Raw genomic sequence first — 15,638 nt, forward strand, 5'->3', positions numbered from 1 at the left:
TGACTAGCTAAGTATTACCAAAAATGGTAATTATTTATTAATATTATATTTTTTTTTATTCTATTAGATACTGGAGCTGACAAAAGACAGAGAGAACAGTGAAGATAAGATATCCGATTTGAAGTTTCAGCTGAATGAATCCTGTAATAGAATTCAAGAGCTAAATGAAATATCAGGTAGAACTGTTTTCTTATTATTCGTAGTTCATAGTTATTCCCAGGAATAATATCCTACAATGTATCAAAAACGAGTAATTCTGCATCAATCTACTTTTTGTGACAGGTTTATTTTTTAGTTTATGATGTACAAATTGATGCAATGTTACCCAAAAATTTTTTAAATTAGAATTGGTGTGTAGCTACTTTGTTTTTTTACTTTTCTTTATTTCCACCTGTTAGTCATGTGAGATGTGATAAATTATATAATTATGGATAAAAAGTAGATATGAGCATATCAAATTTGCCATGTTAGTATTGCATGACCACCAAAACGCTTCCTATGTGCCAGCATAACTAACTCCTATTTTGATTAGCCAGCCTGGAACGATGTCCCGTCAGACTGGCCAATCAAAAGATGAGCCAGGGAAGCTGGCAGGTAGAAGGAGAATCACAGGCTCCTTTTCAATGGTCATACATTTCTGATGTGGCTGCTGGACTAGGAACCTGCAATTTTATTTGCTCATCTATATATATAATTGCCCTATTCTGTCTCTTGTCTGTCTGTCCAAGAAATGACGTCATACGCTGAAACCGCCTAAACCACGCCCACACAGCTCCAACAGGCCGAACACCCCCCCCCCTCCACACACACACACACACACACGCCCACCCCTCACTCCACCCTCACCCAATCAGCAGCGGCCCTGCATCACACCCCCCACACACCCAAACCTTACTCTACCCACACCCAATCAGCAGCAACGACCACTCAATTAGGACATGCCCACTCGCCGAAACCCTGACAACGCCATGACGCAGCCGGCGGACAGGTACAAGGGGCACCGTCATGGAAGCTCCCTGCACCCGATGCAACGGAGCACAGGAAAGGCCGCTTTCGCCCCCATCATCATCACACACACACTTCGGCACTACCGTCATCACACACCCCGGCACTATCGCCCCCATCATTCCCACACACACCCCGGCACTACTGCCCCCATCATCCCCGCACACACCCTGACCCAACTATGCCACAGAGACACAGAGGGACGGGTACTGGAGAAGACGCAGCTTCGGCATTGCAGAGCTTCCCCGTGCCACAGAGACACAAAGGATGGTCGAGGACCGGAGGAGACGCAGCTGCGGCATCGCAGGGCTTCCCCACCCCACAGAGACACACAGAGGGACGGGGACAGGAGGAGACGCAGCTGCGGTGCACTAGGAACCCAGCACTCGAGGACACAGCTCTCCCACTAACCAATGATAAATTCAGGGGAAGCACATGGCTACTTAAATATTACTACTGCTGTGAATGTTAAGGAGCCGCTCATTACTATTCATGAGCCGCTCATTACTATTCATGAGCAGCTACTTAACATTCACTGCAGTGTTAATATTTAAGTAACCAGCATTCATCGGTGGTTAGTGGGAGAGCTGCGTTCCGGAGTGCTCATGAGCCAATCATTACTATTCATGGCCAGCGGGAAATTAAGCCACACACACCACAACTCCCACACAGCCCAACACAAACACACACACACCGGCACACACAAAGCACCATGCATACACACTGCCGCGCACACACACACACAACAACCCCGCTCATATCAAACGCGCCCCCCACACACACAACCACCCACACACAGCCGCACACAAATACCCCCGCACACACATCGCCCCACGATCACACGACCCCACTCACACACCGCTGCACACATACAAATACACACACCGCACAAAATTCCCCCCACAACACACACACATCGCCCCACGTACGCACCGCAACACACACACAACGCAATACACACACCGTGCAACACAAACACCGCCCTACACAAACACCCACATACCAGGATGGGGGCCATACAAGGATGGAGACTATACCAGGATGGGACACAGACCAGGATGCTGCATACAAATGGATCCTGCCTATACCACGATAGGGACAGATACCAGGATGGGGGCCATACAAGGATGAAGACTATACCAGGATGGGTATTTACATCTTCATGTTAAACATTCACAATTTTTAAACAATAAAATTTTTCTTAGACAAAAAATATATTGTGTCTTCCTTCCATTATTAGTCAAAAATTATACATTAACTACACAATAAATTCTAGAATACCCGATGCGTTAGAATCGGGCCATCATCTAGTTTCTTCATAAAATGAATCTTTTAGCTACACCTATTCTGCTAACATGAAGAACAATCTGGCCGATGCATGCTATTTAGCACTGCATTTTTATGGCACTGAGAAATAAGTCAAAAGCAAGCCCCAACTATAACTAACTAACTAGCCTATACCTCCTAAACTCTGACAGTGGGATCTAACATGCTGGCATAGTGGAGCTCCATTTTAAACTGCCATCAGGTCGCCCGTGGCATGATTGTGGGTCGATGATGGGTTACTATGACAGCAGAGGGTCTTCTGAAGACCTCCATGCATATTATACAGTGCCTTGTGAAAGTTTTCACCCCCTTGTCATTTTTTTTTATTTTGCTACTTTTTTTGTTTTGCTACTTTCCCAACCTAGAATTTCACTTTGTTTTTTTTGAGGGTTTGCGTCAGTTCAAGTACAGAAAATGCCTACAACTGTGAACTTGTGGTTTTCATTATACTGTGAAGCAAACAACATTTAGGACAAAATAAATGAAAACTTCAATGTGCATAACTATACAACCCCCTACAATCTGAACGTTGCAGAGACTCCTTTTGCGGCATTTACAGCTGCAAATCGCTTTGGATGAGTCTCTATTCACTTTCCACATCTTGCCACTGGGATTTTTGCCCATTCCTCAAGGCAAAACTACTCTAACTCCTTCACGTTTGAAGATTTCCTCTGGTGAACAGCAATCTTCAAGTTTGACCACAAATTCTATATTGGATTAAATTTTGGGCTTTGACTAGGCCACTCCTATACATTTACACGATTCACCTTAAACCACTCGAGTGTTGCTTTAGCAGTATGTTTTGGGTCATTGTCTTGTTGGAAAGTGAACCTCCGTCTTAATGACGCTCGCTGTGACTCAGATGTAGCAGAGCTGGAATCGTCGTTGGGACCTCGTGTGTATTACATCGCACCTGCAGGGGTGTTTTGGGGGTTAATTAAGTGGTGAAAAAGTGCTTTTTTGTATTTTATTTCAAGTAGAGGATTTTTTCGTGTTTTGTGTTTTTTCTTTTCACTTCCAGATTAGTAAGGGGGGTGTCGTAGACGCTTCCCAACACTAATCTAGCACTTAGTGACAGCTGTGAGTTGGCATTTATCCCCTTATTACCGCGATTGCCACCGCACCAGGGCAATCAAAAAAAGCCAAGTAAAATGCTGCGATTGTTGCATCTAATGGATGCCACAATTCTGGGTGGCTGGAGGCTGCTATTTTTATGCTAGGGGTGGCTCAATAACCATGGGTCTCCTCAGCCTGAGAATATCAGCCCCCAGATGTCGAACTTTATCATGGCTGGGTATCAAAATGATGGGGGACTACAGTTTGTTTTTTAAAATTATTTATTTCATTTACAAAAAAAATAAAAGTTGCATGCGGTTCCTCCTATTTTGATACACAGCCGAGATAAGGGCATGGCTGTGGGTGCAGCCTTTAGCCGTATGCTTTATCTATGTTGGGTATTCTAATAAAGGGGGACCCTATTTTTTTTTTTTTTATTTATTTATTTTAACACCAATCTAGACACACACAGAGCGTCTGTGATTGGTTGCAGTCAGACAAGCTGTCACACAGTCTGGTGGCGTTATCTGACTGCAACCAATCAGAGACACCGGGACTGCCGGTGGGCTGGGGAAGCAGTGCATATGCATGAAGATAATGAGCGGCCCTGGAAGAAGAGTGAGTGGTCCCAGAAGCAGAGTTACAGCAGTGCGAAGATTCGGTAATTATAAAGCGCTTGCTTTATTCCTATTTTCTTTCTTTTTTCGTTGATTTTTTTTTATTAGCTGGGTGGCCGGATCTGGATCGTTATCCTGAGTTCCCTGAGAACTCTGGGCCCAGGTCGGTGCTTGGATTCCTTTGAACCCTTGCCGATCCGGACTTTTACATTCCGGTTCCTCCCATTGCTAATAAAGAGCCCTGCAGAATCTGAGTATGTTATTGAAATTGTAGTGTGGAAATAAGGACTACTATAAAATTGTTTTGTGATTTTTTTTTTTTTTATTTTCTTTTTAGATGACTGTCAAACAGAGTTGATGAGACATAAGCAAAAAGTTAATGAAATAGTCCCCCAGCTAGAAGCCGCTAACTTGGATTTACAGAATAGTAAGGTAGTAAATTAAGGTTCCTCTGAGCTCTGAAATGCTGAGAGTTGTAAAATACTGTATAAAATCCATATGATGTGTTGAAAATTTGAATCATATAATGCATGTTTTTAATTTGATTTCCAGCAGTATGCCGTGTGTAGATAATAATATTAGAGCTTATGTTATTTGATCCTCATATCAATAGGTATTTTACCTACAGTATATGAGTAAGTTTAGTCACTCAAAAGGGTTAGCAAATTTAACAAATGTGTTGAGGACATGATTTTGCGATACTTACTATTATATAGGTATAAAGGGTGCTTTACACGCTGCGATATTGGTAAAGATATATCGTCGGGGTCACGTCGGTAGTGACGCACATCCGGCGCCGTTACCGACATCGTAGCATGTGACACCAATGAGCAATGATCAACGAGCACAAAAAACGTGAAAAATCGGGACGGGGACTAACGAGGTTATGCGCCACAGGCAGCGATTTGCCTGTGTCGTATAACCGACGGGGGCGGGTACGCTCGCTTGCGATCTCGCTAGCGATATCGCAGCGTGTAAAGTACTCTTTAGTATAACGCTGGCGGCTCTGCCTTACTCCAGTTCCTCCATCCGGCATTGACGCCGATGTACTCACCTCAGTGGCTGACTTGCAAGTCCATCTCCACATGCGTCTCCTCATCGCCGCGGCCGCACACATTTCTTCTGTTCCTGCTTGCTGCCATGCTGCTTTGGCTCCACTTTCTGCTCCGTCTATAGGCCAGGGCCTGGGCTTGCCGCGTAGGTCTCCCCTTAGGGTACATGCGCATTTGAACTTGGTTTCTTAAAGGGGCAATGCACACACTGCATAATCTTCCCCAACCTATTGCTGGGAGCTTCAAGTATTTAAGGCATTCTCACATTTAGGGAGGTGCCTGTTCAATGTTAGTTGCTAGTTAGTCCTATTTGTACTAGTTATTTTGTCAGATCCCTGTTCCAGTGTCTCTGTACCTGTGACCCAGGTGTTACCTTAACCTGTAACCCATCCTGTGTTCTAGTGCTTATCCATCCTTTGTTCCTATACTTGTCTGGTCTGTGTACCCATAACCACCTTGTCTCAGGTCCTGCCTGTACCAGCTATCCTGTTTGTACCAGAACCTGATCTGATTCTGCCTGTCTGCACCAGAACTTATCCTCCCTCTGACTCTGCCTTGCCCGACTCCTGTCTATGGCTCCGACTCTGTTCCGCCTGCTGTGGACCTGAAGATTGCTTAAGAGTGGTACCTGGTGTCCTACCAATAGCCAAATCCAACCTCAATATCCGAGACTCTCTTGAATACCCGGTAGGCACTTAATCACGCCGCTCCAGGGTAAGCCCAGGCTCCAAGGTCCAGTGGGTCCACACTCCTGTCTCGGCCATAATGCTCACTACATCTCCGGCCATAACAGTTTCAGCAGGTCATGAATTCTGCTTACTCAATCACCCAGCCCCTTTCTGAAGTATACCGAGAGATATCTCAAATGCGAGAACAACAAAGTCAAATCCTGACCCACCTATGGGCTGTGAATACCGACCTGAGTGCTCCAGCTCCGTCCGTACCCAGACCTCGTCTGTCTGCCCCACCACGGTTTGATTGCATCACAAAGCAATGCCAAGAGTTCATCATAAAGTGCATGCTGCATTTTAAACTGGCCTGGTCCAAAGAATACTGGTGGACCAGCAAAGTGGCAATCCTAATGTCCGAACTAGGTGAAAAAGCTATTGCGTGGTGCAATTGCAACTCAAAAGGCTCCCTCACCTTCATCCTGTGGGAAAACCACAGAATATCATCTGTGTGGTCCTTCCAATTAATTTCGTCAGTTGTTAACACAGCAATCCACCCCTTCCCTGAACTGGCATTGCTTATGCTTAATTTCCAGAACATCCCAGCCCTAAGTAGAGTGGTGTCTGCACACATTGTACTAGCCACCAGGATAACCATTACCTGGCGCTGGAAAACCTGAGATTTCCCCTCCAATGCAGATATAATTTTTGCTATCAATAAAACATGCGCTTTTGAAAAAAATGTTAGCTCATAAAAATAATAATTTCCAGAGGTTCATGAAAGACTGGCAAGTGTGTACAAACTAGCCACTGAATATGATCCCCGTTTAAATGACCCATTCAAGCTAAATGCACTAACCTCGAGTTTTTGTTTTTGTTCTTTGGTTTTCGTGTTATCATCAATACTAATTTACGTGTTAATGTACAAACAGTATGTAAGTTGTTTTCAAGATGCATGTTGAATGTTACTGATGTTTCAATGAAATTAATAAAAAAATGTAATGGTTAAAAGAAAAAAAAAGGCTCTTGTCTGGGTCAACTCCCTGTGAGGGATGGGAGACTCTGTTACCTAGGACAAATAATGGACAGCTGATGCTTTATGCTATGCTTGACAAAGACATTCTATGTCGAAACGTTGCACTGGTTTTTGCACTCCGATGGAATAAAAAGAAGGAAGATTTTTCACTCAAGTGGACGCTGTCATTTTTGTTTTCTGTTACCTAGGACATCCAAGTCTTCCTGGGTGCTTTCTGCAAGGTCTTCAATGCGCTGGATTGTGTCGCCTCTGCAGCATTCTCTTTTCTGCAGCTGCGTCAAAGTATTCAGACTGTGGACAAATATATTATTCAATTCTGCGCCCTTGCCTCAGAACTAGGATGGAATAATGAGGTGCAGGTAGCCGCCTTTTGGGAAGGCCTGTCTTGGAGGATCATGGATAAACTGTCTGTTCGTGACATCCCTGCTTCCCTGGATAATATGATTTCCTTGGCGAGTCTGGTCAATCTCAGGTACTAGAAATGATCCCGAGAGTTGACACACGAAAGAAGACCTATTAGCCTGTTCCCATTCTTCGAGAGGCTGCTGACTGCCCAGCATCCGCTACCGCTCCAGATCCAAAGCAGATCAATTGTGCCGGGCTGACCAAGCAAAGTCAAGAACTTTGTCGTGACAAGGGACTGTGCTTTTACAGTGGAGATACGGGACATTTCATCCATTTATGTCCATGAGGCTGGGACTTTCTAGCCTAGGGTCTGTTGGAAAGGATAACTTGGGTGTGAGCGATTCCTCTCCCCTTTTGACTCTGTGTCCGTATGTGTGTCTTATGGAGTTAACCAATTCACTAAAACTGCCTACCTAAATTTTTGATATGCTGGAAACTTCATGCAACTGTGACGCCCTGGCCTATCAGGTTGTCACAGGGTATTGTGCAATCTGCCCTTCTGTGCAATATCCACCTCCTCCTTGGTTACGGGTCCCCAACTAATGGTGTTGCCAAAACCAGCTAATCAAAATCCTAGGAACACTCTGCACCACACCCACCAGACACACCAGTGGATGGCCTGAGTGGAATAGGGTCGCCCACTTGTGGGGTTGGTAAGGGGAGGTCAGGAGTAGGCCAGTGTAGTGCTGGAGGCGAAAGAGAGGAGGTCAGGAGCCGGGCTGCTTGGAAGTAACTAGGTGGCAGACGGTGGTCTGGGCCTAGTAGGAGCTGGACCCCTGGTCGGCCGGCGGCCTTGTACCATCACCGGGCTGGGACCAGGGCACGACGGGGTATGTGGACCCTAAGTCAGGGAGTAGCTTCAGGCACCCTGACAATTCACCCGACGAGAACGGAGCCTTCAGGATCCACTCTCCACCCGCTCCAAAATCGGGGTACTAGTGCAACGAGGGGGATAGGACTTTCTACTCAAACGGTCCAGAAAATCGCAAGCGTGAACCCAGAAAGCAAGCTCCCACAGTTAGCCACACTGGTGAGTGGGACCCGATTTAGTTTTACACTACCGGGGCCAACTAAGAAGTAGACAAAGTGCCAGGGAGAAGGTCACAGATCATCAGGCAACACCACTGGGGACGGGACCCAAACGAGCTCCCCTCAGCGGCAGCCGTGTCCAGAACCTCGGTTTACAAAGTTGTCCGTGTCCGCTTTATGGACTGTGTGAGTACTCAATTGACCCTTTCGTCCCCAACGGCACTCCCCAATCCCATCACCAAGTCCCGGGGCATCCCCCCTACCCGTGGAGAGTCGCAACACCTGGCTGCCCCCGTCATCACCCCGGGAACTGACCAATGGTGGTACTCCACCTTACCACACACAACGGGTGGCATCACGAACTTTAAATACACCATCCCCTGTAAATACCACCTTCATTTGAGTGGCCGCACGACCCCCGGGTCCAGACACCCCTCGAGCCACCTAGGGTCCGGATCCGAGCAGCCCGGCTGCTGACGTGAGGGCGGCACACCTCAAATTCCTGGCGTCACGAACAGGATACGAGCAGGACCCACTTATCTGGGTGACGTGCGCCTTGAAGTCCGAAAACCGCGAGTCAAGATCCCGTTTCCCACAAATTCCGCCATCTTTTTGCACCAAAACACCCTCTTCCCCACAAAAGCGCACGAAGCATAAGCCCCGCTCTTTGTCCTGATTGTGAGGCCGGAACCCGAAAGTTCCCAGAGGGCCGCAGAATTGAAAAGGGTGCTGAGTGAAAATCGAGGAGGCGCGCGAGAATGTCTGCGCCAGACGATGGAAGCATGGCCGCGCTGCCTCCACCCGACCAGAGTAACGTCGGTGCGGGGGACGCTGCTCTGGCCGCAGAAACGGCAGCACCAGGACCCGCGGCGGCCAATACTGCCGATAACCTTGCCCTACGTGCCTGGCGCCGCCTGGCTCCCACAGTATTATGGCCGACCAGATGCGCTGCAGGGATTCAAGAGGAAGATATGTAACGTCCTTGATATGTACGCCCTGACCGGACAGCAGCGGGCGTCTGATGTGCTGGGGCAGCTGACCGGCGCTGCCGAATTGAAAGTGGAGACATGGACTGAGGAAAATCGGGTCTCGGTACTCACCATCTTTAAGAGACTGGGAGCTGCATTTGAGACCCGCACTGAGGCTGAGCTGAGGATGAGGTTCTATAGCTGCAAACAACGGCCCCAAGACAGCATTAGGGATTACGCCTTAAAGCTACAAGCGGCGCTACGGACCCTGAGACTGACTAACGATATTGGAGAGCCGGAGAGAAACAAGATGCTGGTGGAGCAGTTCCTGCTAGGCCTAGGGTCAGTGGAGGACCGCAAGCAGCTCCGGCTGTGGGCCCTAGAACATCCTGCTTTGGACTTCGCTACCTTAAAAGAACAGGCAATCAAAGCCCTGCGGCCCCCGGAGGTTCCCGACTCTCAACTCTCATCTTGGCAAGCTGGCACCTCCCCATTGCATGTGAAGCCCCCTACCTTCGCACTGCCCGAACCGACCTCTCCAATAACACCCGGGAGCGGAACAAGTGATTTATCTGCCCAAGTTAAGCAACTGAGTAACGATGTCGCGAGGATCCTGGAAGCGATGCAGCTCAAATCCAAGGCTGTCCCGAAAAGAGAAATTCAACTAGCTGACTGCCCGGAGGACGTCCCCTGGATGAGAAAGTGGACCCCGACATATAAACGACGGAACGCTGACCGGTATGGATCCCCTGTCTGTTATAAATGTAACAAGACTGGCCACTATGCGCGGAGCTGTCCTTTAAACAGGCAACCCCTCGGGCCAAGGGCCAATCCCCAGGAATAAACTCTCAAGGCCCAGCAGACTGGAGGGAGTGGTATGTAGGCGGACGGCCCATCGTTTCCATCACCCTGGATGGGATCCCGACCTTTGCACTCCTTGATACTGGCTCCCAGGTAAAAACTATTCCCTATGTTCTGTATAAGAAATTTTGGCTTGATGATGAACTCACCCCACCAGATGACAGCATTTCCATCTACGCCGTCAACGGGTTACCAGTGACTCAATTCTGGTTCAAGGAGGTGACCATTAAGGTGGGCTGGGAAGAGTTAGAAAAGCAAGGCCTCATAGTCGTACAAAATGACCCTAGTGATCGGAACCCTAAGATCATTTTAGGCACCAATGTGATTGAAAACTGTATGGGAGAACTATTGTTTTTGCTTCAACAGCTGTCTGAGACTGCAGGAGCAGGGCGGCAGAGAGTCCTGCAATGTGAGATCAGAGCCCTCCTGCAGCGGCAACAGGTAAATCTCTCTGGAGGTGAGATAGGTAGTGTACGGGTAATGGATGTGGCCCCTCTTATAGTGCCCCTGCGAAGTGAAATGATGATATGGTGTAGGGCAGCTGTAGGCTCCCGTGGATAGGATTACCAGGCAGTGGTAGAGCCCCTGCCTTCAGAACATTGGCCCACCGTGTTTACGGCCAGGGGGGTAGTCGACATCCGGAAGGGGAGAATGCCCGTGTGAGTGTTGAATTGTGGGGAAGAGGAGATCACACTACCCAGATACGCCACTATTGCCAAGCTGTTTGTAGTCAACGCAGATGCTATCCATGCAGCAGGTTCCCCAAATCAGTCCCGTAGTAACGACCCACAGAAACTGGCAGGTGGCTGTTGCTGAGGAAGACCGGGAGAAGACCGTGTTTGCTACCCCGATGGGACTGTGTGAATTTAACAGCATGCCATTCGGGCTGTGCAACGCACCGAGGATGTTCCAGAGGCTCATGGAGTGCTGCTTGGGCCACTGCAATTTCGAGACGGTCTTGCTGTACATGGACGACGTCATTGTATACTCCAAGACTTATGAGGCGCACCTGGAAAACTTGTCGGAGGTATTCGAGGCACTGTCTAAGTATGGGATGAAGCTCAAGCCCTCCAAGTGCCACCTGCTGAAGCCGAAGGTACAGTACTTGGGGCATGTGGTCAGTGCTGAAGGTGTGGCACCGGATCCCGAGAAAATTACAGCTATCCAGAACTGGCTGCAGACGTGTCTCTTCTGTTCCTGCTTACCTCCATGCTGCTTCAGATTCGCTCTCTGTTCCATCCATATGCCAGGATACAGTTCATACAAGCTAGCTGCCTATGCATCTTACTTTTACTTTAAAGCGCACCAATTACCAGGATTTTCCTATTTAAACTAAAGCCAGTGCTATACTGACACTATCATGCTGATTCAATAGATACCTTTAGTTTTCAACTTAGATATATAGTTTTTGAAATTCAAACCAGTAAAGTTTGTGAAATGTACAGCTTTTTAATTGGCAGCAGCTGCCTAATAGCTAATAGAGAGAGAGGGGAGCCAGCACGATCTTAAAATGGCATGCATCATATAAAAAGTGCAAATTCACAGATTTATTCCAACTGTACTGTAATATAAATGAGATTTTTAGCAAATAATTTATCAATTCTTTGAGCCACCCCTGCCAACGTCACGGCAAATCTCAATAGTCCTACACTATATTCTGTATTTCATGTGCCATGCGGACTCCTAGATAAAGTTAAAAGCAGAACCATAATGGAGCACACATACCTGTAACCTGTATATATAACCCCTTCTATGTTGCAAAAGAGGCAATTGTGGATAGAGGCCTGCTCAGGTCCCAGCATGTGGAGCAAGCTCTACACATACCAGGACTATATCAGAACTGACCCTCCCAGTGCCAGACAGCAACCATTGATAAAGGTGGACCAGATCCAAGTATGGTGCTTAATTAGCAATGCCTGTGGAAAGGGTGAGGCAACTGAATGTGAACAGTTACCAACAGGAGGAATATATTGCAAACCAAGATCAGGCGTGCATAGCATGGTGGTGACCAGCATGGCACATGAAATACATAATATAGTGTAGGACCCCTCTATTGAGATTTGCCGTGACGTTGGCAGGGGTGGCTCAAAGAATTGATCAATTATTTGCTAAAAATCTCATTTTTTATTGTAGTACAGTTGGAATAAATCTGTGAATTTGCACCTTTTATATGATGCAAGCCAATTTCAGATCGTGCTGGCTCCCTTTTTTTCTCTAATAGCTGGGGTGGGTTTTCATAGTGATTCTCGCCCCCTGCCTGTTGTTCCTCCCCCTATCTTTTATTTATGCTAATTATATTATAGAAGCGTTTTACTAATATCTTCACTAAGATGGCATCTGAGTTGGCGCCTACGCATATCGCTTATCTCGGGCGCCATCTTTGTAAAGAGGTGTGACCTCATATTATTCTTTTGCATCTTTTGTGCTTGTTGTGACAGTGGGAGTGGGTGCGGTCACAAGAGAAGTGGAGACTGCCCCCAGGAACAGCGAATCACATAGTGCAGGACACGATCAGACTGGAGGAACAAGCTGACAGAGCATGCCAGGACAGCAACGTTCATCTCACCATTCTGCAGGTATGTTCATATACACTGCCTGTGGGATGGTGAGATGAGCGCTGCTGTACTGGCACGCTGGCCTGGCTTCTTCCTCCACTCTCATCTGCAGCTTCTGGTGTCCAGCATCTGCTTTCCAGTTGATCACGTTCTGTGCTCTGCGATCAGCTGTTGGTGAGGGCAGTCTCTACTGCTGTTGTGACCGCACACGCTCCCACGGTCACGAGCAGAAGATGCGAAGGCATGGAAATGGGGTTCTGGGGGTAAGACCCCCCAGGTGGTCAGGGTACAGGGGGGCGAAGCATGATTATAGTGGACAGGAGGAAACATCACCACGCTTACCAACCAAGCTGGTCTTGCCCACTAACTAAGCTGGTCACGCCCACTAACTAAGCTGGTCACGCCCACTAACTAAGCTGGTCACGCCCACTAACTAAGCTGGTCACGCCCACTAACCAAGCTGCTCATGCCCACTAACCAAGCTGCTCATGCCCACTAACCAAGCTGATCACGACCACTAACCAAGCCGTCACACCCACTAACCTGGAAGGAGACCGTACATTGTAGGGTCAACCAAGGAAAGAGTAACCTGAGGTCACACGATCTTCACGACGCCATCTTAGTGAAGATATTAGTAAAATGCTTCTATAATATAATTAGCATACATAAAAGATAGGGGGAGGAACAACCGGCAGGGGGCTGGAATCACTATCAAAACCCACCCCAGCTATTAGCTATTTGGCAGCTGCTGCCAATCAAAAAGCTGTACATTTCACAAACTTTACCTGACTGTATTTCAAAAACTATAGATCCGAGCTGACAACTAAAAGTATGCTTAGAATCAGCATGATTGCGCCAGTATAGCACTGGCTTTAGTTTATATAGGAAAATCTAGGTGATTGGTGCGCTTTAATGTAAAATAATGCTAAATACTACTCTTCTTTTAACTCATTCCCAACATCTGCCATACATGTACAGCACATGCCAGGTGCTGGTGTTTGAAGTAGACTCAGGAGCTGAGCCTGCACATGCTGTGTTAAACAGCCAGTATTTCCCTCTAATGAAAATGAATGGAGCTATCTCAAATTTCTTAAATTTAATAACTTAAGTGTCAATCTCTGACAGCAGCATTAAGTTGACAGTAAAAATTAAGTTTAAAATGTTGCTAAAATATAAAAAAAAAATAACAATCAACCCACAAAAAACAATCCCACGTAAACGTCCATCATCTGTTAATAGAAATATAGGGGGTCTTATTGGTTATTGGTAGCACAAATGCTCTGGAAAAGCACTATTGCTCCCTACAAAAAATAAATCCAGCAAAATCTTCACTCACAAATCCAAAAGCACGTTTCACTTCTGAGCACCACAAGGTGCCTAAACCACAGTTAACGTCCACGTGTTTGACATTACTGTAGTGAGGAAAGACCACTTAATTTACGGGGAGTATGTCTCCAGAAGTACCGCAAAATAGAACTCCTCACTAGAGTTGAGCGCGGTTCGCGGTTCGAGGTTCTCCAGTTCGCGGCTCGAGTGATTTTGGGGGCTGTTCTAGATCGAACTAGAACTCGAGCTTTTTGCTAAAGTTCGATAGTTCTAGTTACGTTCGAGAACGGTTCTAGCAGCAAAAAGCAGGGCTTTTTACAGCTACAGTGTGCAGGAGCCATCGCTGGCAGCCTGCCAGAAGCTGGTAACCAAGATAAACATTGGGTATCCAAGCAAAGCGCTTTGGTTAGTAACCCGATATTTATCCTAGTTACGTGCAGGAAGCCCACACTTCCCCGCTCAGCTCGCTCTGCCCCCTCCTGCACGCGGCATGTACACATACATACACACACACACTCACCTGTCCCCAGCCATGCAGTCCACGACACTGACGTCCTCAGCGCAACATGACCCCGCTAGGCTCCACCCACTTCGCACTCCGCCGCCAGCACACATGGCTCCGCCCACCTGGCACTCTGCACACATGGTCCCGCTAGGCTCCGCCCACCTGACACTCTGCACACATGGTCCCGCTAGGCTCCGCCCACCTGGCACTCTGCACACCTGGCACTCTGCACACATTACCCCGCTAGGCTCCGCCCACCTGGCACTCTGCACACCTAGCACTCTGCACACATTACCCCGCTAGGCTCCGCCCACCCGGCACTCTGCACACATGGTCCCGCTAGGCTCCGCCCACCTGGCACTCTGCACACCTGGCACTCTGCACACATTACCCCGCTAGGCTCCGCCCACCTGGCACTCTGCACACATGGTCCCGCTCGGCTTAACTGCGGTGATGAAGTCCCGACCTCAGCGCTGTCACTGTCCTCCATGGCCGCCGCTTGTCACATCACCTTCTCTCGCTTCCGACCCGAGACTGAGTAGCGGTGACGTCACGGGCCGCTCGCGATACTTGGCTGTGAAGGCGGCGGTCATTGAACTCAGTGACAGGTGCTGTCAGCAGTGCAGGAGATCAGCGAAGGTAATGTACCTCGCTGACAGCAGCACTTGTCATCCCCTGCAGTGACCTGGGCTGACCCATTGATGTTAGCTCAGGTCACTGCACTGCTCTCCCAGCCAATGGGGAACATCCTGCTCTTCATTGACTGGGACAGTGTGGATCGTCATGGCAACCCCTTGGATTACACCAGACCTGGATTTGTTTTTCTTTCTAATAAATTGGTTAAAGAGGGAATGTATTGGGGAGTGTTTTTTTAAATAAAAATGTGTTTGTCGTCTATTTTTTTTTATTACTGACTGGGTTGGTGATGTCGGGTATCTGATAGACGCCTGACCTCACCAACCCCAGGTCTTGATGCCAGGTGACATTTTACAATATGGTATTAACCCCATATATTACCCCGTTTGCCACCGCACCCACCAGGGCGCGGGATGAGCTGGGGCGAAGCACCAGGATTGGCGCATCTAATGGATGCGCCACTTCTAGGGCGGCTGCGGCCTGCTATTTTTAGGCTGGGGAGAGTCCAATAACTATGGACCTCCCTAGTCTGAGAATATCAGACCCCAGCTGTCTGCTTTACCTTGGCTGGTGATCCAATTTTGGGGGGACCC

The 15,638-nt window shown here is 47.9% G+C and overlaps 1 protein-coding gene across 3 annotated transcripts in view; it reads left to right on the forward strand.

Annotated features, from left to right (window-relative positions):
• SYCP1 (synaptonemal complex protein 1) overlaps nt 1-15,638 on the forward strand; it is an 811,750-nt gene that overhangs the window by 275,886 nt on the left and 520,226 nt on the right. For all 3 annotated transcript variants that reach the window (XM_075335624.1, XM_075335625.1, XM_075335626.1), the window contains 2 exons: nt 68-176; nt 4,342-4,436. In XM_075335624.1, the coding sequence (XP_075191739.1) occupies nt 68-176; nt 4,342-4,436 (204 nt within the window). The remainder of the gene's footprint in view (nt 1-67; nt 177-4,341; nt 4,437-15,638) is intronic.

The sequence above is a fragment of the Anomaloglossus baeobatrachus genome, chromosome 2 (genome assembly GCF_048569485.1).
Source record: "Anomaloglossus baeobatrachus isolate aAnoBae1 chromosome 2, aAnoBae1.hap1, whole genome shotgun sequence".
NCBI classification, from domain to species: domain Eukaryota; kingdom Metazoa; phylum Chordata; class Amphibia; order Anura; family Aromobatidae; genus Anomaloglossus; species Anomaloglossus baeobatrachus.